This window comes from Rhamphochromis sp. 'chilingali', assembly GCF_963969265.1.
Source record: "Rhamphochromis sp. 'chilingali' genome assembly, chromosome: 22".
Taxonomy (NCBI): Eukaryota; Metazoa; Chordata; class Actinopteri; order Cichliformes; family Cichlidae; genus Rhamphochromis; species Rhamphochromis sp. 'chilingali'.
In genome coordinates this window covers 26,177,144-26,199,380 of record NC_137950.1, presented here as the reverse complement: position 1 = coordinate 26,199,380, position 22,237 = coordinate 26,177,144, and the positions used below count along the sequence as shown (strand labels likewise).

The window sequence follows — 22,237 nt, the reverse complement described above, 5'->3', positions numbered from 1 at the left end:
ATGTCGTCTCCTCTGAACCGTGTGCTTTTCCCTGTGCCTTTGGCCGGATAGACGCTGACAGAGCTCAGAAACATGGCATGGATGAATTTATCTCCGCTAACCCCTGTAGCTTTGACCACGCCTCGCTTTTTGAGATGATGCAGCGACTCACGTTGGACCACAGGCTCAACGACACCTTCTGCTGCCTGGTGAGTTTGTTTCCGCTCGTTGTCGCATGAATGACAGTGAGTGCTCTTTAGTCAGTTGTTATCAAGTAGTACACTGTGTGTCTGTGTTTGTGTGGTGTAGGGATGGTTCAGTCCGGGCCAGGTGTTTGTCTTGGATGAATACTGCGCAAGGAACGGAGTTCGGGGTTGTCACAGACACCTGTGTTACCTGCGTGATCTCCTGGAAAGGGCAGAAAATGGGGCCATTATCGACCCCACACTTCTTCACTACAGCTTCGCTTTTTGTGCCTCTCATGTCCATGGGAACAGGTGTGCGCTAAGTCCTTCTTTATGAAACATTATGACATTTATAAACATATTTACATTTTATGACTTTCAACCTTCATTTGTTACAAATTACACTTTGTCAGGCAAAGCTATGCCTCCTATGGATGCAGCAGTTGAGAAATTTAAAGATGCATTAACACAGGATAAGATCAGAACGGAAAGGTTTTGTTTCCATCAAATTATTTTTGTCATGTTTATGTTTTCTTAATTTTTTATGTTGTTGTACATTTTTTTGGCCTTTCTTTCTGTAATTTCATGTTATGTTGTTAATCAATTGCATATCTCTACATATTTCCTTGTTTTCTACCACTTTCTTTGTTTTTTTTTCTTTTCTCTCTGTCCTTTGTTGCCATAGTCTCTTACTGTCCATATTATTCATCCTCCCATGCATCTGTTAAAGTCAGAGAGGGCATCAGTTACTGGGGCCCACTGGGCTATGAGGTCCTAAAATCCCCAAAGAGCTCCCAAAGCCCAGATCCCCGTGCTGCCTCTAAACGAGCATGCATATTCAAGTTTAGAAAGAAAAAGGAGTCCAAAAATCCACTGATTCAAGGTGAAAACAGGTGAGACATGGTCATTTTTTCAATGTGTAACACTGGAGGGAACTCAAGAAAAAGAAAAAAAAATCACTCAATCAGTTCCCTGGGGTGTGAAAGCTGTTAACCAGAGATTTGGGGGCTTAGATAAAGGGTTATATACGTTGGACTTTGGGGTTGCAGCTGGGTTAACGTTTGTGGGTGCGATCTTCATAGGCCAGACGGGCTGACTACAGTGACAGTGGATGAGAAGGAGCGCTTTGAAGACATCAAGGAGCGGTTGCGTGTGATATTGGAAAACCGGATATGCACTAGATACTGTTAGGTGCCAAATGTGAGCATGCAGGTTTCATTTTGGAAAGGGGCACTTTTCAACCCAATCCTCTCTCTTCTCCTAAGCTCATACATGGAACGCTGGAGCCTAAGCACAATTTTCTGGCTAACAATCTTGTGGCTAACTCATGTGTTATTAGCTTCTGTTGGTGCTAAAATTCTGTTCACATGCACAGTGACAAAATCAGCTTGGTTTTGTAGTCTGAAGTATACTTCATTATGTGTTCTCCTTGGAAACTATTGTTGTCCCGATGCGCTCTGACATCCTAGTGCCACCTGAATCTGTTGTTAGGAATGTTATATTTATGTGTATTTTCTTCTTATTGTAGTCTGACTGCCAACAACTGAGCTATTTATGTCATAAATCTGATGCATATCTTTTGGATTACACTACAGCTTCTAAAGATGGACGTAACTTCTGGGTCTGAAAAATGAAGCAGAAGTGCCTTAAACCTCCAATTCTTTTAGTAGCCACCGGCTGGGATACCGTGGCTCCAAAAACAACTTGCAGTCCTTTAGAAATCATGACGAGTTTAAGGCCTTGGTCATTACACTTGTCCGTTATGTAAATTTTTTGTCCGATTATCTAGGCCATGCCCATTGGTTGATGACTTGCTGATTGGCAAGCCATTAGCCAATGAGTGTGTAGTTTCATAGCCAGTTAAAATACAAAGATGGCAACGTTGAAATTGTTTGTCCCAAGGATTAGAAATGGGGCGTCACAAACCAATGGGCAATGTTACGGTAGCTACTTGTATACTGTCTATAGTTTAAAAAGATCTGTTAAAGAGTTAAATTAATTCTTGCTGTGTCCATAAGTATATATGAAATCACAAGTCGTTTTTATTTGCAGTTCTGGACGGCAAGAAATGAGCACAAGATAGTCAATAACAGCGAAATCTGATGATCTATCAGGACAACACAACAGAGGTAAAGTTAACTAAGAATCAACACAGATCATCAGTTAGTCAAAAGAATTTGTCACATTAACTTTCAAGGTAAAGAAAAACACTGAACAATGTCACGTCACATGTTCAGAGGTCATATTTCTGGCACAGGTGGAACCTCATTATGTCTCTCAACAAACAACAAAAACGTAGTACTGGTAGGATGCTCTACTGCCCTCAAGTGACCCAAAAGAGTTAATACAACTTTAACCACAAAACTGTCCATGTTTGCTTTGGAAGGCTGGCCAAGGTTTTCTTTTCTCATTTAAACATGAGCTCTTGGATGCGATCCAAAGTACTCAGGTAGGATGCCGCTTCCATCCAAGCTCGTTCAGCTGCTGTGGCTATTAAACTCTCCATTAGCGCGGCTCGGTTAATTGTTCTCCATTTTCACACGTGGTCTTAAACTAATCCCCAGCAAGAACAACGTGTTAATATCTGGAAGAGCTGCTTCTATGTATTTATGTATTTATCCATTTATTTGTTTTGCTCAGCCTGGTAAAGCACTTTGAATAAGTCATGGCAAGATGGTGATATATTATAAAAATACAACCTCAGGATAGATTACCAAATTACATTTAAACCAAACAAACCTACAACAAAGTAAACTTTCACCACGTAGTATTGGGTGGAATTATTTACATTAAAATTATATGATCTGCCTACATATAGGCTGCATATCTAAAAAAAAAAAAAAAAAAAAAAAAAAAAGATATTATAGCACCATGTGGATATTTATATTCAGCACCCCGTGCAAAACATAAATCATGCCATAAATTCGAAAAGAATTATGTGCTGGCCGTGGATATCTGAGTAATTTGCATAGAAAATAATTTCCTCTAGTTGCACAGAGTGTGCCGTGGATGATGATCAGTTTGTCTTCTGATAGGTAAGGACCAGAACTCGGGAACATCTGTGTTTTGTGCTCCTCTCATTTATCACAGTGATGCATTTATCACATATACACACTCACAGCTCCTCTACTCAAAATATCCCTCTGATATCTTCATGCCGTCCCCTCTTTTCCACTCTATCCCCTCTCTGTCTCTTGTTTGGACCACAAGGCTCATTTGCTGAGGTTCTCAAAGCCCCACTGGACTCCAGGCATAAAGTCAGATGCTTCTCCCCCAACCAGCTCCCTGCTTCATTACAGTGATTACCGCAAGAAGTCATACATTACCTGGAAGCCACGTGGCAGACACTGTTCCACAGAGACTACCTCCCCCCACTCTTCTTTTCTCACCCTCTTCCCTCCTTGTCCCCCTTTCGTTCTCTCCAGAGATTAAATCACCACTCCCATCCTTCTATGTCATAGTACTAAAAAGGCCACAGACTGCTGCTGTGGAAAGTCTAAAGTCACGACAACTAAGCAGTTAATGTGTTCATCTTTACATGTCTGTGTTGTGTTTCAATGAGCTACCCTATTATTTATTTTATTTCACAATAGCCTAAACAACAGTTTGAGAAGTTCTGGTCTGATGACATTTTCTTCCAGCGTGATTCACGTCTGAAACCGAATGTTATCACATTCACACACTGCAGCACAAATTTAAATACACACTCAGAGAGAAATATATATTACTTGGTCTTTTTTCTGCAGTCTTAGGAGAATTAAAAGAATCCATTTAAAGCCAAAAATACAACAACTTTAGCAGAATGGTCTACAAGACCCACTAAGAAGCTATCCATTAGAGACTAGGATTCAAGTGCATCTTGCCTCGTGATCAGCCTATCAGACTAAGGCATTAAAAATTCATGAAACATATGGCACTTGAATTTTGAAACAGCACTTTTCAGATGCCAAATGGTTTATTTGCACGTTTTTAAATTTCAGATTGGAGTAAGGAAACCAAAGATCAGAAATCAATCAAGCCAAAGGTCTCCCTAAATTTTCAGCTTTCACGAATACCAGCTGCTTATGAAATGTTTTCCATTCAGCATGTCAGCAAAAATAAATTAAAGAATTTTAACATTAGCCACACAGCTATTTGGATTGCAAAGCCAGTCTAATGGTTAGTCCGCCATTGGGCCGTCATTCTGTACCTGAATATTTCATGAATTGGAGTGAAATTCGGAATAGAAATTGGGTGGGCTCAGAGAATGAATCTTAATGACTTTGCTGATCCAGATTTGTCCTCTAGTGACATTTTATTTTTTCGTTTAAGTAAAACAGCAACTGTTATCCACTGGATGCATAACCATGCTTACACTATGCGCCCCCTCAGGATGAATTGTCACTGGCTTTCAGATCAAATACATGCATAAATAATGACACTGATAGTAATTGCATCTGTTCTTTGTGTTGATTTCTACATTGCAAATGCTTGCACAGTGGAAAAAGGACTAATTTTTTTATTTATTTATATATATATATATATATATATATATATATATATATATATATATATATATATATATATATATATATATATATATATATATATATATATATATATATAAATAAAAACACCCAGCACGCCCCTGCGGGCGGTTTATCCTTCAAGCTCGGGTCCTCTACCAGAGGCCTGGGAGCTTGAGGGTCCTGCGCAGTATCTTAGCTGTTCCCAGGACTGCGCTCTTCTGGACAGAGATCTCCGATGTTGTTCCCGGGATCTGCTGGAGCCACTCGCCTAGCTTGGGAGTCACCGCACCTAGTGCTCCGATTACCACGGGGACCACCGTTACCTTCACCCTCCACATCCTCTCGAGCTCTTCTCTGAGCCCTTGGTATTTCTCCAGCTTCTCGTGTTCCTTCTTCCTGATATTGCTGTCATTCGGAACCGCTACATCGATCACTACGGCCGTCTTCTTCTGTTTATCTACCACCACTATGTCCGGTTGGTTAGCCACCACCATTTTGTCCGTCTGTATCTGGAAGTCCCACAGGATCTTAGCTCGGTCATTCTCCACCACCCTTGGGGGCATCTCCCATTTTGACCTCGGGACTTCCAGGTTATACTCGGCACAGATGTTCCTGTACACTATGCCGGCCACTTGGTTATGGCGTTCCATGTATGCCTTGCCTGCTAGCATCTTGCACCCTGCTGTTATGTGCTGGATTGTCTCTGGGGCATCTTTACACAGCCTGCACCTGGGGTCTTGCCTGGTGTGATAGACCCCAGCCTCTATGGATCTTGTGCTCAGAGCTTGTTCTTGTGCTGCCATGATTAGTGCCTCTGTGCTGTCTTTCAGTCCAGCTTTGTCCAGCCACTGGTAGGATTTCTGGATATCAGCCACCCCCTCTATCTGCCGGTGGTACATACCGTGCAGGGGCCTGTCCTTCCATGATGGTTCCTCGTCTCCCCCCTCTTTCTTGGGTTTCTGCTGCCTGAGGTATTCACTGAGCACTCGGTCAGTTGGGGCCATCTTCCCAATGTATTCTTGAATGTTCGTTGTCTCATCCTGGACTGTGGTGCTGACACTCACCAGTCCCCGGCCCCCTTCCTTCCGCTTAGCGTACAGCCTCAGGGTGCTGGACTTGGGGTGAAACCCTCCATGCATGGTAAGGAGCTTTCTTGTCTTTATGTCAGTGGCTTCTATCTCCTCCTTTGGCCAGCCTATTACCCCAGCAGGGTACCTGATCACGGGCAGGGCATAGGTGTTGATGGCCCGGATCTTGTTCTTACCATTCAGCTGACTCCTCAGGACTTGCCTGACCCTCTGCAGGTACTTGGTGGTTGCAGCTTTTCTAGCGGCCTCTTCATGGTTCCCATTCGCCTGCGGGATCCCCAGGTACTTGTAACTGTCCTCTATGTCTGCAATGTTGCCTTCTGGTAGTTCAATCCCCTCAGTTCTGACTACCTTCCCTCTCTTTGTTACCATCCGACTACACTTCTCCAGTCCGAACGACATTCCAATGTCATTGCTCTATAGCCTGGTAGTGTGGATCAGTGAATCGATGTCTCGTTCACTCTTGGCATACAGCTTGATGTCATCCATGTACAGGAGGTGGCTGACAACTGCTCCGTTCCGTAGTCGGTATCCGTAGCCAGTCTTGTTAATGATCTCACTGAGGGGGTTCAGGCCTATGCAGAACAGCAGTGGGGACAGAGCATCTCCTTGGTAGATCCCGCACTTGATGGTGACTTGTGCTATGGGCTTGGAGTTGGCCTCTAGTGTTGTACGCCACATCCCCACTGAGTTCCTGATGAAGGCTCTTAGGGTCCCATTGATCTTGTACAATTCTAGGCATTCCAGTATCCAGCTGTGGGGCATTGAGTCATAGGCCTTCTTGTAATCAATCCAGGCAGTGCACAGGTTGGTCAGTCTGGTCTTGCAGTCTCGGCTGACTGTTCTGTCTACCAGTAGCTGGTGTTTTGCGCCTCTGGTATTCTTGCCAATTCCTTTCTGTGTCCCGCTCATGTATTGACCCATGTGCCTGTTCATCTTAGCCGATATGATGCCTGACAGGAGCTTCCATGTAGTACTGAGGCAGGTTATTGGTCGGTAGTTGGAGGGGACCGGTCCCTTCTTGGGGTCCTTGGGGATCAGGACCGTCCGACCTTCGGTTAGCCATTCCGGGTGTCTCTCGTTAACTAGCAGCTGGTTCATTTGTGCTGCTAGACGCTCGTGGAGTGCAGTCAGCTTCTTTAGCCAGTAGGCGTGAACCATGTCGGGCCCTGGTGCTGTCCAACTCTTCATACTGGAGACCCTTTCTTGGATATCTGCCACTGTGATGGTTACTGGATCCTGTTCGGGGAGGTTGCTGTGGTCTGCCCTCAGATCCACTAGCCACTGAGCATTGCCGTTATGGGTTGCGTCCTTCTCCCATATGCTCTTCCAGTATTGCTCGGTCTCCAGCCTTGGTGGTGCTGTTCTCTTATTGTTCCCTTGCCACTGAGAGTACACCTTTGCTGGTTCTGTGGAGAACAGCTGGTTTATTCTCCTGCCTTCTATCTCTCTGGTGTACCTTCTCAAGCGGCTGGCCAAGGCTGTGAGTCTTTGCTTGGCAGTTTCTAAGGCCTCAGGTATGGACAGCTTGCTGTATTTCTTATGCACCTTCTTTGTCGCACCTTTCTGCAACTCCGTTAGTTGGCTAACCTCCCTCCGTGCTACTTTGATCTTGCCCTCTAGCCTCCTTCTCCATGGAGGGTACTGCCCCTTGTGGCTGTTCAACTTGTAGCCAAGCATCTCACTGATCACTGCTGCCGTATTGTAGATCAGCTTGTTAGTGTCGGTAATCGTGGTTGTAGGTATCGTCCGTAGTGCTGCATTAACATCATCTAGCAGACCTTCTGAGGGTACTTCACGTAATCTTGGTAACCGGCTACGGGGGATCCAGGTTTCAAGCTTGGCCATGATCCTATCTTTCAGGTCAGTTCCTCTCGCACTTAACGATCCTTCTCCTATCGCACTTGGGGCTATGTACCCAATCTCGGGTGGGGGTGATGATATCGCCCCCCTGACCTGGCGTCCTGACTCCTTGCTTTAGCATTTGTGTTGTACCTTGTCAATCTCTAGCTGTGAGAGCAGTCCCTTCTTTCGAATGTTGGAACACTGAGCTACTAGTTGTTTCGCCGTCATTGTGGATGTTGGGTATCGAAGAATCCATAGGTCCCTCAGCCTATTCATGTAGCCCCTTCCGCCAGGGTTACTTGCGTAGTAGCATTCCAACAACGCCCTGTTTTCGTCTCTTGCCCACCGATGCCTTCTTGTTCCAGTAGCCCACTTTTCGTCAGGGTGCCCTGGTTCCTCAACACCTGACGCGGACCTTGTTGATCCGGGCGACGTCCGAGCCGGCATGCCTTCATATTTATCTGTCTCGCTCATGTCTGCGGTAGGCTTGCTTAGCATAGGGGGTCTAGCCTTAGGACCCTTACTGGATACAGACGCCCCAGGCAGGAATCGAACTTGCGATCCTCTGTTCCAAAGGCGTGTAGTCTAACCACTACGCTATCCAGCTGCTTAGATGACATCAAGCTGTATGCCAAGAGTGAACGAGACATCGATTCACTGATCCACACTACCAGGCTATACAGCAATGACATTGGAATGTCGTTCGGACTGGAGAAGTGTAGTCGGATGGTAACAAAGAGAGGGAAGGTAGTCAGAACTGAGGGGATTGAACTACCAGAAGGCAACATTGCAGACATAGAGGACAGTTACAAGTACTTGGGGATCCCACAGGCGAATGGGAACCATGAAGAGGCCGCTAGAAAAGCTGCAACCACCAAGTACCTGCAGAGGGTCAGGCAAGTCCTGAGGAGTCAGCTGAATGGTAAGAACAAGATCCGGGCCATCAACACGTACGCCCTGCCCGTGATCAGGTACCCTGCTGGGGTAATAGGCTGGCCAAAGGAGGAGATAGAAGCCACTGACATAAAGACAAGAAAGCTCCTTACCATGCATGGAGGGTTTCACCCCAAATCCAGCACCCTGAGGCTGTATGCTAAGCGGAAGGAAGGGGGCCGGGGACTGGTGAGTGTCAGCACCACAGTCCAGGATGAGACAACGAACATCCAAGAATACATTAGGAAGATGGCCCCAACTGACCGAGTGCTCAGTGAATACCTCAGGCAGCAGAAACCCAAGAAAGAGGAGGGAGACGAGGAACCATCATGGAAGGACAGGCCCCTGCACGGTATGTACCACCGGCAGATAGAGGTGGCTGATATCCAGAAATCCTACCAGTGGCTGGACAAAGCTGGACTGAAAGACAGCACAGAGGCACTAATCATGGCAGCACAAGAACAAGCTCTGAGCACAAGATCCATAGAGGCTGGGGTCTATCACACCAGGCAAGACCCCAGGTGCAGGCTGTGTAAAGATGCCCCAGAGACAATCCAGCACATAACAGCAGGGTGCAAGATGCTAGCAGGCAAGGCATACATGGAACGCCATAACCAAGTGGCCGGCATAGTGTACAGGAACATCTGTGCCGAGTATAACCTGGAAGTCCCGAGGTCAAAATGGGAGATGCCCCCAAGGGTGGTGGAGAATGACCGAGCTAAGATCCTGTGGGACTTCCAGATACAGACGGACAAAATGGTGGTGGCTAACCAACCGGACATAGTGGTGGTAGACAAACAGAAGAAGACGGCCGTAGTGATCGATGTAGCGGTTCCGAATGACAGCAATATCAGGAAGAAGGAACACGAGAAGCTGGAGAAATACCAAGGGCTCAGAGAAGAGCTCGAGAGGATGTGGAGGGTGAAGGTAACGGTGGTCCCCGTGGTAATCGGAGCACTAGGTGCGGTGACTCCCAAGCTAGGCGAGTGGCTCCAGCAGATCCCAGGAACAACATCGGAGATCTCTGTCCAGAAGAGCGCAGTCCTGGGAACAGCTAAGATACTGCAGGACCCTCAAGCTCCCAGGCCTCTGGTAGAGGACCCGAGCTTGAAGGATAAACCGCCCGCAGGGGCGTGCTGGGTGTTTTTTTTTTTTTTTTTTTTTTTTATACATACTTCAGATGAATTATTTAACCCCATATTGGAACATTGCCACAATAACTATACTTCTGCATGTAAATATTGAAAAAGGATCTTCGTGTTTTCACTGTGTGGCTTTGTAATACTAAAGATATTAAAACCTCGAACAATATAATTATTAGCTTTTTTTATTTCCCACAATGATCCTGCATGCACATTTACAAGGTTGTGCATGTACGTTTTTAGGGCTTCTGTTGTATCCAAAGGCATAAATATACGAGTGCAGTAGAAATCACGCCAGCGCGGTCAAGGCTGAGCTTTCCAGTGATAACAGAACCAGGATCAAAGAGAAAACTGGAGTCCCCACAGAGTGCGATTTAAATGTTGTATCTTGTACGTGAACGATGCAACCGCTTTTCTCTTCCATCCAACCCACGTCCTTCCCCTGAGCTTGTATTACATTTTACTGTTTTCCCTTATACCTTCCATCTCCTTTCATCCTATCCTTTCTCTTCCCCGTCCTCGCTCTCTCTACTTTCTCCCTTCTCTCTGTCTGGCAGTGTTAAACAGCTCCTCTCAGTGCTGCCCTGTGATCCCCACAGGCTGGACATTTGGCACCTCTGAATCAGAAAGTATGTCTATGAATGGTGAGTCCAGGGTAGGGAGGTGGTGTGACTTTCGGCCCTGCGCTCATCCGCCAAATGCTCCCATAATGCCTGGCTTCAGTCGGCTGCACCTGTTTCCTCTGCCTTTCACAGTGAACAAGGCCAAACCTGGATGGCACGGCACACACTGAGAACCTATTAACATGCCGGCAGGTAGGGTTTGACTGCGTGCCTTTGTGTGCGTATCCATGCGGACATGAGGACAGGCACATCAACGAGTGTGGAAATGAGTCAGTGCAAAGAGAGTGTGTGTTTTGTGAGTGTCAGCACAAGGACAAAGCAGTCACTGCAGGAAAGGTGATCATTTAGTGTGTTTGTGTGCTTGCTGTTGCCAAAAAGAGACAGGTAGCAAGGGTCAGTGGATGCACACGGTGCTGTGGCTTTATGAATAAATTACTTATCTGGTTTTTGTTGATATACATGTTATTGTGGTGATCGTGGCTCAAGACTTGGCAGTTCGTCTTGTAATCAGAAGGTTGCCGGTTCGAGCCCTGGCTCGGACAGTCTCAGTCGTTGTGTCCTTGGGCAAGACACTTCACCTACCGCCTACTGGTGATGGCCAGAGGGGCCAATGGCATGATATTGCAGCCTCGCTTCTGTCAGTCTGCCCCAGGGCAGCTGTGGCTACAACTGTAGCTGCCTCCACCAGTGTGTGAATGTATAGTGAAATTGTAAAGTGCTTTGAGGGTCTTGAAAAGCGCTATATAAATGCAATATTATTATTATTATTGGTTCACAATTAAACATCCGGAAAGTAGTTAAAACTTGCCCAAAGCTAAGTAAGCTGACGTATAAATATCGCCAACTTATAATTCACAATCATAGACTGTAGTTAAAAGATGCATGAGCCATCGTTTTTTATTTGAGCCAGAAGTGGCTATATATTTGGAGTTACTAAGTTATTACCGTAGTAAGGCTAGTGGGCTGAATTTATAAACTTTACAGCTACATCATACAGACACAATTCCTGCTAACTAGGATTAGAAGATATTAAAATGTCACTCACCAAAACTGGAGGACAGACTTCTTGGACGCACCCATATCACATCACAGCAACCAACCGCACAAACAGAGACTCGACCACTGGCGGCCATGGTCGCCATTTTAGAAAGACACATGACCATAGTATGTTTTATTTGAAAATTTATTTGATCAGACCATGCCCAGCATTTGCTACTGCATACCTTTCATTCATACGTGGCTCAAGAGTTGGGAGTTCGCCTTGTAATCGGAAGGTTGCCGGTTCGAGCCCCGGCTCCGACAGTCTCGATCGTTATGTCCTTGGGCAAGACACTTCACCCGTTGCCTACTGGTGGTGGTCAGAGGGCCCGGTGGCGCCAGTGTCCGGCAGCCTCGCCTCTGTCAGTGCGCCCCAGGGCAGCTATGGCTACAATGTAGCTGCCATCACCAGTGTGTGAATGTGTGGGTGACTGGATGTAGTGTAAAGCGCTTTGGGGTCCTTAGGGACTAGTAAAGCGCTATACAAATACAGGCCATTTACCATTTTACCATTAAAAAATGCAAGCTGAAAATAAAGACACTCACATATCTGATAACATATGCAGATTACAAATTGTGTTTCAAATAATAAAGAGCTGCATTTTACGCAGCACAGCAAACCTGTTCAGCATTTCAATAACGAGGCCAACATGTTCAAGGACACATTTCCACTGACATTATGTGGAAAATATGCCACTCTGACTTTAAAAAAAAATCCTATTTTATCGTCTGTTTTTGTTCAGATCCTCTTGCCAACATCTCTCACTGTCACGGCTGGCGGAGTGAGCCGTGTGGTGTGGAGGAAAGGGAGGACCCAAAATGCAGCAGTGACTGATGATACGAGTGATGTTTATTTACAAAGTGACAATGGCAGAAACAGGCAGTGAGGCATGACAAAACAACTGAAGAAACCTAAACTGGGAGAACTAAATGACAAACCTGAGACCATACAAAAGGGGTGCGGGGCAGAGAGACGCAGAGACAGGAACACCATAGAACGCAGACGAGCCGACAATGAACACAGACCGACACCCACTAAATATACACACACAAGGTAATCAGGTAATCACACACAGGAGGGAAGAACAGCTGAACCTAATACACATGAGGACCAGAGGACACAAGCTGAACACAATGACAACAGACACAGACCTTCAAAATAGAATAGGAAATCCAGAACATGAGCCTTCAAAGTAAAGCAGGAACACACAGACTGATTTACAACCCAACACGGGGACATGAACAGAGCACCAAGGACAGACACAGGTAGGGCTGAATACACACACCAAACTACAGGTTCAACCCTAAACCAATACAAAATCAGAATAAACACAAAGCACAAAAATGAACTTCAAGGAAACACAAAACGCTGGGCCAAAATGACCCAGGACCATGACACTCACTGTCCATCCCTGTTATTCTCCAGATTTTAGAATATCTAGGTTGGTAAATATATTTACACACCCAACAATGCTTCCTTCAGCTGTTACTGTGCTCTAGGCAATGAGCTGAACAAGCAGCAGTGAGCTGTGCGTCATGTCTCCTTAGGATAGCATTGTGGGTGAACACATTTGATAGCTGTCAGACATGGAACAAGTGATAAAAACAGCACATCAACCTACTTGAAGAGCCAGAAGGGAGGTAGTTGACATACAGCATAATACAGCAGATGTAATAATTAGGATCTGGCATTTAGGGAGAGAGAACCGGAGTATTGTTGATTGTGTTTCAGGTTTATGTTTTTTATTCAAAATAATATTTCAGACCATTTTACATTTGCTAACTAATGGTAAATGGCCTGTATTTGTATAGCGCTTTACTAGTCCCTAAGGACCCCAAAGCGCTTTACACATTCAGTCATTCGCCCATTCACACACTGGTGATGGCAAGCTACATTGTAGCCACAGCCACCCTGGGGCGCACTGACAGAGGCGAGGCTGCCGGACACTGGCGCCACCGGGCCCTCTGACCACCACCAGTAGGCAACGGGTGAAATGTCTTGCCCAAAAGACACAACGACCGAACTACCCAAACTTACTTCAAAGCCTAAACACCGGGTACTCCAAGGTGTTCAAGCAAATATCTACAAGAGCACAAACTGGTTCCTGTGAACTTGGATGTTGAATATACATGACTGAGTGCGGAATTTGATTTTTCTCATGCATGTCTTTTATTTCATACTGTACTTTAGTGATCCTCTTCCAGGGCATAGCCAATTACTTATTTTAAGAACACTGAGATCCATTTAGTTTAGTTCATTCATACACATCAAATACATTTGATTTGATATTTGTGTTCAAATATTAGAAATATCAAATAGTACATCACGTCTGACTATCTGCTGTATGCTCGTTGATCACAAGCCCAATGGCTTCTGGGTCAGATTTTGCATTTTATTCTCCAAGATGAAAGTCTAAATAATGACTTCCAGGAATTAAATTGTGGTAAAGAAATTCAAATCAGGGGTACCAACCCAAATACGTCTGTAGCATTTAGTATCAAAGGTTTGGGGGTTTTTTTCTCATTATTGCTCATGCTGCCATGCTCATGTTAGGCTTGTTTCATTTCTATATTGGTCAGCTATCCTCCAAGTTTAAACAACAATGTAGATAAGAAAAGCATGGGATTTATCTGAGGTACTGAGTTTAATTTATTTTGTAATATGAAAAAAAAATGTTTCTGTTTCAGAAATGGAAAAAAATATGTGTTTTCTTAGAAGAACAGTTCTAGAATAGTTAAATACAAGGGATTTAACATACCTCACTGAAGAGGTATGTGCCACCCTGGCTAGACCTCTTGCCCCTCCTTTGCTGCTTTGGTGGTAGAGAGCTGCAGGGCTGGAAGTCCAATCCCCAGTGTCTCCGGTCTCTGTGCTAAAGTGTCCTGTCTCAAAATACTGAACCCCTCTGTGTATTAACTGATTTGCTAGCTGACTGAATGAAATCCTATCATCATATTTTCTTTTATATGATGAAACCTGCAGTCCTACCTCTTGCCCTGTGACAGCGCAAAAAGCTCCAGACACGTCGTTCCCAGAGCCAGATCAGTACTAAATATGCTGAGCCTTTTCCCTGAAATCATCAACAGAAGCACCTGAAACTGATGTCTGATTACTAAGGACTGACATTTAAAGGAGTGGAAAAATACTATGTCAGTGTGATTGCTGTTAAAACTGCACTCCTCTTAGTGTGTCATAGTTGTACTCGTGTCATTATGTATTATGTACTGTCTTCCTGGTTAAGTGTTTCTTGAAAAACATATTTGATTTTAATGAGAAAAATGACGAGGATAAATGAAGGATATCATCAAAAATAGATGTGTTAAAAAATCATGTTTATTTGGGAAGCTATGAAAGGCTCATATTTCTAGATTTTGCAGAAGCAAAATTTTAATGAAACCTGAAAAATGCAAAGCTTTACCTTAAATGTGGCCCTCAAATGAATAATACATTTAGCTAAATGATGCATAGCCACACAGATCGCTGGTTTCATGTGCTTTTTTTTTATAGCAAATATTCATATTCACAACAAATCAAATGAATGATTTTAAAAGCAGCAGCGGTAACTGGAGACCTGCCATAATAAATTAACACAAGTCTATTTTTTATGACTGTTGGCTGACTAACATCTATGTCTGTTCAATAAGCTGCTGTTGCTGTGTGATGTTAAGACTGGAACTCCATGTACTCTTTGAACACGTGCGTACTACACACACACACACACACACACACACACACACACACACGCACACAGCTCAGCCTACGTCATGTGCCAATAAGGTCCACATCCAAGCACACCTACAGAGACACGTCACACATGCATGATGAATAATGCAAAGCACTTATACAGCCTGTTGGTGCAGGAGAAAGACACCAGCTCTAACAAATGACGTTCTGTGCCATGCCATACTGCTCTATGATTCATCACTGGGGGAATCAGCTGTGTATGCAGGCGGCCACAGAACTATCTGTGTGTACGTGTGCGTGTTTTTGTGTGTAAGTAAGGCAGCTGCCATTTGGGAGATTGATGGCAGGGGCAGGATGGAGACAATGAGTTGTGGGGTTTTTTGCTCTCTGCTCTCTGTTTTCTGTCAGCTCCATCTCTCATCCTCCCCTCATCTTTCTTTCCACCGAAGCTGAAACAAATAGTCAATTCCTTCACCTTTCTCTTCCCACCACCACCACCCCGTCTTTCCTCCCTCTCTCTTGCTCTCTCACTGTCATTCATCCATCTTGGTATTCAGCAGCAAAGTTTATCACAGCCCCCCCCCCTCCCCCCAACCCACTCTGAGTGGGTTAGAAAAAACCTTTATCTTGACTTTGAATGAGAACTTTCCCCACAAAAGACATTAATCTCCTCATTATTATTATAGCCAATCCAATACTTGGATTCCCTCACTCTGAAATCTGAGTCGAGCTAAGCTGCAGCCCAGAAGCAAAGACAAAAAGACAGAGGGTGAGAAAAGAATGACTTTTCTTTTCGGGCTGCAATTAAAGTCCTGCCTCCTTTGACCAACTTAATGTAGCCTCCCCATTTAACCACGACCACACACTCTCACGGACACATGCGGTGTACATGCAGTACACTCACACACACGCTGACACGATGACTGAGTCGGATGACTCACGAGTACTAGTGTTTCCCAGTGAAACAAAGCCTGTAATTTGGTCTCAGCTGGTAAAAAGCGCATTAAGGAAGAGAGCACAATGCTTTGTCTCGTTGCACAGTTGGCACGCCAGCAGGCTGGAGTGAAAGATGGCTGCTCAGTAAGATGAGATGCACAGTATGATGAGAAAATGTGACAGAGCTGTCGGTGCAGTTAGTCTAGAGGTCAGAGCGGGATATTTAAAACTGTGCTGAATGTTTGTGCCACATTACATTAGTAATATTAGGGCAAAATGACATAGGAAACATATTGCTCATAATAATATACCCAGAGCGAGTTGTTGCATGACTCTCTAGCTTTACAGATCCACCATCCACTGTAAACGGAGTAGTTTCCAGATGCAACTCTTTCACAAAAAATCTTTGTGTTATATCCACCATGTATTTCACAGCAACTGAAACTGGTGTAGACATACCAGCCCATCTCGCTAATGCACCAACCCAGTGTGTCGCACACTGCACGACCGCCAATCTTAGCTATATATAAGCTTTTATAACAGCGCTAAATAGAAAAAAATGTAAAAAAAAAAGTAAAGAAAAGACTGAAACACCCTTCAAATATGTTCAAATATGTGTTGATGTGGCATAGTTTGTCCACCAGAGGGCACTGTGCTGCTTCCTTGTTGTTGACACAGGTTTGGGATTCCACACACAAAAACCAGCTAATCCAGAGTGTAAACGAGCAAAAATAACTACACATAACAAATTTTAGGAAACTGTCCATGTTGTGTGTCTTAAAGGAAAAAAAATATTGGCTGTATTTTTAGATCACCAAAATACTGGTATCCCATATACCAGTAATACTGTAGCTATATGTTTGCTATTAGTTGCTTACCACAGCTATTCCGTCATCTTAAAGTTTTCCCTAAATCACTTCTGTTGTGTATTGTAAGCTTTTTATTTATTTTTTTGAAATATTTTTTGTGAGCTTTAGCTGTATTTTTTCTGTTTTTGTTGTGTTTTCTCCAGTTTTTGCTGCTGTTTTTTTTTTTTTTAAGTTGCAGTGCGTACACACATCTTAAAAATCTATTGTTCGGGCTTGAGATGTAATTGACAAAATAACATATTTACTTTTATGCCATAAGAATAAGGATAGGGTTTGAGTTTTGGCTACCAAATACAAAGAAAGCTAAAACTGAGGCTTCAAAATTGTAATCCACAAACCAAATATGGTTCAGATTACTAAATAATCACAAATAAATAAACAATAATATTACATGAAAAAACTTGATGGATGGATGGGATATCTATTTACCACATATTAGCAATATTAGCAAGCCTAAGCTACAGGTCCTTTCAGAATAAAAGACTCTAGCAACCAAGCAGGAGGTGTTTTATGTATATGTATGTTTGTTTATTTGGTGTTTAATAGCCTCTTAGTCCAATCTTATTATCAAATGCCAAACACTGATTAGCTTTGAGCTTTGAAGGGCACAAAACAATGAACGTAAAGATATCTTCTTGCTCTCTGAAAACCTCAGACGGATATTTTTCTCTTCATTTTCTGACATTTCATGGACTGGAGAATCAAACTTCCTTTTTATTCATGATGAAGAGGATTGAGTTTGTTGCTGTCCTAATTTTGTGATGAAGCTTTTTAACTTATGCCCCATCCTCCATGGGATGAGATGGCTCTCATGGTTTATTTAATAACATCTCATAATCATTACACACATGGCACAGTGCGGGTTTAGTTTTGTGGCTCCTTGCAGTGATGCCGCAGTTGTTGACTCTTTTAAAACTTGCTGCAAGGGTGGGTTAGGTGGCGGGGAAGACGCTGTAATGCAAAACGGTACAGCACTGCAAAGCTTCACAGCCTTGTAGTGGAAAGCAGCATCAGTCAGATGCCATCACACGTTCGTGCATACATACATTAACTCCAGCCAAAGGCCTTGACAGCTCAGATCATTCCAGCGCCAGTGGCCCTGACTCTTACTTGGATCCCACTTTTGTCTTGTTTTCCTGGCATCTGAAGGCTCGTTCGCTTCACAGAACATCACATCCTCCTCCAGTATGTCTGTTCTGCTGTCATACACTGACTAAAAGACTGACTGTTAGACACACACACACACACACACACACACACGTACGTATGCACACAAATATGCTTAAAATGTAAAAATATGAAAAATGATGGTATGCCAAATATGCATGAGAACGAGAAGTAATGCAAACAGAGCAAAGTGGAAAAGTCACTGTTATTTTCAGTCATGAAAATGCATTCAGAATTAAGACCATGTCTATTTGGATATCAATTTTTACCCTACTTTACTCAAATTAACTTCTCTTTACTGCATATTTATTCAGATGCCGGATTCATGGAAATTGCACAAAAAACCTGAACATATTTAGTGGGCATATCCACACAAATGCATCATAAAGCACCACACATAATGTGGTTTTAACAAGTTATGGGCTTATCTGAGGAGATCCGGAGCCTAAAATTTTATTAGAAATCAACTTTATTATATATCCACATTATAACGCATTCATATCCAATCGTACCCCTCAGCAAATACGCAATCTACTACACTGAGCTGCAAAAAGAGAGGTTGATTCCAACCGTGGCTTCCATCATTTTAAGACATTAAGATCTACGAGAGGCTGCTAAAGACAGAAAATATAACCAAGTGTTTAATTGGCTCTGAGTGCTGATGTGACAATCTGTGGCTCCTGATTAATTAGAAGTGCATGCTTCTGCTGCTGCCACTGCTGCTGATGCATGTTGGATGAGTCCAGAGACAAGATGATGTGTGAGGGAAAAGAGAGCAGTGGCTTGGATCAGAAAGAATATATGATAAACACGAGCGATGCATGCACTCATGATGAGCGCACGTGGATGAGATCATGAATAAAAAATATCGACAGCACATGCGTGTCCCCTGTGTGTGTTTTACAGCAGCACGTGTACCTCTTTGTAAGGTGTGAGTACATTACTTTAATGAAAGTCACTGTCCTTGGCAAAGGACATAGCCGCTCAACCGCTGAGGGCTGCTCTCTTTTTCACCAGTCTGTCACACACATATACACACACACAAACACACTTGTTTTCATGTCTTAGTGGGGACATCTGATTGATATAATGCCCACCCTAGCTCCTTACCCTAACCCTAACCATCAGAAATGAATGCCTAAACCGAGCCCTTACCCTGAACCTAACCATAACCTAACTGTAACTCTAGAATCACATTTTCAGCCTCAAAAATGCCTTCAAATTCTTGAGGATGGGCATTTGGTCCCCACAAGTGCCAGTTTCTGGTGCTCACAGAGATGTTTAAATAAACACACACACACTGCAATATGCGTTTATCTTTAAATGGCTTTGTGAGGATATCCACTTACATAACAAACGTTAACAATTAAAACTAAACACCTGGCCCAGACCTAACTAATGTAGTCATAACATCAATCCAAAATAAGTCATCTCAACCAGGCCTTTGAAGATGAGTCAGGAAAGGAGAACCAACCAAGAATTAAAACACACACGCACTTTAAACCAGGCTCTGTGATGCTCTCCTTCACGTAAAGACTAGAGTACTGCAAGATGAAAAGGTGAGCGTGTGTACACATGCATGCATGTGACTGTATGTAGGGGGAATCAAAAGATAGTGGGGGGGGAGGGGGGGGACGAGTATGTGCAAAGGAAAATGTACTCAAGGAACTCTTGAAGTCTGAGGGGATAGTCCAATACTGGGAGGCCAAGACCAGATTGCCAGCTTGCAAAACATGCAACTGATCCCCATGGTCCCAAAAGCCAGATTATGTCGAGTATTTAACTCAACATAATCTAATTAACCATGAAAATTTCAACTGCTAAAATTAAGCTGTGTTAGGTCCTCTCTCCTCCATCTTGTAACTCCTCTCGTGGTAAATCAAGACTTATTTGTTTTAATATACAGTGAACTAATTTTACCTGAATTCTTTTACCATACGGCTTTTACTTTGCTTGATGTTTGAAGCAATTAAGGGAGAAAACTTGGTCGGGTATGTTGGTTAGGTAGCACCCTTAAACTACAAATGACAGAAAATCTATTCTTATGTAAAATATATTAACATTTGAGCAGAGATACCAATTAAACGGTGGCATTTCTGCTTAAATATCAGCTTACATCTCAACTATAAAATTTGTTTCAAATCAATTTACTCTTGATCACCTAAACACTTAATCGGCTGTTCCGTCTTGTTTTAACTCTTGAGAAGTGGATTGTTTGTGGCTGCACAGTGGAGGTCAGTAGAGGTCTACAACACCAATGTAGCCATGTGTAAAGGCCACTAAAGTTTATCTAAATGTCACATTGCCACAGTCGAGAACACACGAGTACGTATAATAACTGAAAGAACATGCATCAGATAAAAGAGACATTAGAGCAAATAATGTAGACATAGTGTTTTGAAAAGCCCAGAATAAAATCCATGGACGTGTGAGTGTGTTACCTGAATTTTTAGGAATTGCTTTGAAAACCTTTTCCATCTGGACTCTGTTTATATTTGGTTGTAGAGTTTTGATCTTGGACGTCCCACACATCCATGGAAAGCCAGAGGGAGGAAAAACCCCAGCGGCGCCCCGTTACAAAACTGAGCAGACATCAATGATATGACACTGATTAAGTTGGTGTTGGGGTGGAGGTGGGTGTCATATACACAGCAAAAAAAGCCCCTTTATGAGACTTGCCAGTCGGATGAGCACAAAGATACTAGCTGATGTGGCACTGAGATCAGCTAATATGACAATGTCGCTGAGATTTTTTTTATTAGCCAAGGAAGCTATGAAGCTGCTATGACAGAATTTTTCTGTAAATTTCAAATGAGCAAGTGAGAAACGTTTTCTCATTTCTAGAGCAAATTAGGAAGTATTTCATCAAACAAACTTGGGGATTTATTCCGATGTTTGAAGCCACCATTTAGGACTTGGTTATTAGAGAAACTTGATGCATCTGCAAACACAAAAACTGTGATGCATCCCTTTTACTTTGCTGCACCTCTTTTAGAGTCAGTGCATATTAAAATTATATAAACTAATTTTCAAATATTCTTACAAAATGTAATCCAAGTGCTCACAAAAGCCCCTGAGGTGCTTTGAGGAACCCTGCCTCTAAATCTGTTTCTCCAAGCAGCATACTCTTTGCAAATCCAAACCATACGCTAGTAAGCAGTCAGTGGAAGTAAGCACAATTTCGTCTGCCATTATGGCAAGCAAAACTTTCATCTCACTTGTACACTATCCATGTGAGCTATCCATGTGTCTGTGTAAGTCCCCAGCCAGCTAAACTGCAGAACACACTGAAAGCCTTACCAAAAGGGTTGAACTACTCCATTCTGCGCTTTCATGGAGTGCATTTCAGTATGGATGGGATCCAACCAAAGTCATCAGTTTCAGCCTCACGTGTGTCTCTTTTTCATTCTGTGGATAATAAAGGAGGTATGCATGCACCGGTAGTCACCGCACGATTGTTGTTTGATAGGAACAGGCGTCTGAGCTGCCAGCGGAGTGACAAGAACAAACATATGAATGACAGAAGGCAGTGAAAAATTCACTGTAACTGACTTGAGGGAGCTGGGGACATGCGACGCTTGTGAAGGATAAAGGACACGACTACAGTAGATTACAGCACAGCTGATTGGATGAATAAAGGTAGAACTCGGAGGTAGAACTCTGAGAGAAGGAGCAGGGAGAGATGATTAAAAGAAAAGAGGCTAAAGGGGTTTGCAGCCTGTGCCATGCTTTCTGTTTAGAGGTAGAGGTAGGAGAACTGCATTCGACAGCCAATTATTACACTCAGACAAAGGCGCAACAGCAGACTTGTTAGGGCACTGAACCCATATGTTTCAGTTCACGTGTCTCTCTCACACGTGTAGACCAGCTTTAACTTAAGACGCACCATTCACCCAAGCAAAAGGAAAGGACTGTGCATCTATTCTCTAAAGATAGTAACCTTCTGCATAAATGTACTAATCCTCCAGCTTTTGTCATCTAGCTTTAAGTAAAAAATGCTTAAAAAGGTGGCGGAAAGGGCTTCGACTGAATAGCAACAACAATAAAACAAGGTGATATATGAGGAGAGCAAAACAGTCTTCATGGATTTTGGATCCAAAAATCTGTTTTCTTTAGTCACGCGGGATTACGAGGCGGCGTGTGTATGATTCACGCAGCTCATTTCCAACCTTCTTGTAGCATCTACGATAGCGCTACCGGTGCAAGTCGAGAGTTTCAGATTTGGGAGATATTATGTGG

General features: G+C 43.4%; 2 protein-coding genes across 2 annotated transcripts in view; one reads left to right on the top strand and one right to left on the bottom strand.

The window, feature by feature from the left end:
• Positions 1–22,237, bottom strand: part of tbkbp1 (TBK1 binding protein 1) — an 80,575-nt gene that overhangs the window by 43,587 nt on the left and 14,751 nt on the right. The gene's annotated exons all lie outside the window — the stretch shown is intronic.
• On the top strand, positions 44–1,355 carry LOC308391159 (calcium-dependent secretion activator 1-like; the record flags this gene model as incomplete). The annotated part of the gene is made up of 3 exons (XM_080873626.1): positions 44–188; positions 289–476; positions 1,247–1,355. Exons 1-3 carry the CDS (start codon positions 78–80, stop codon positions 1,353–1,355), a joined length of 408 nt encoding a protein of 135 aa, XP_080729752.1. The 5' UTR covers positions 44–77.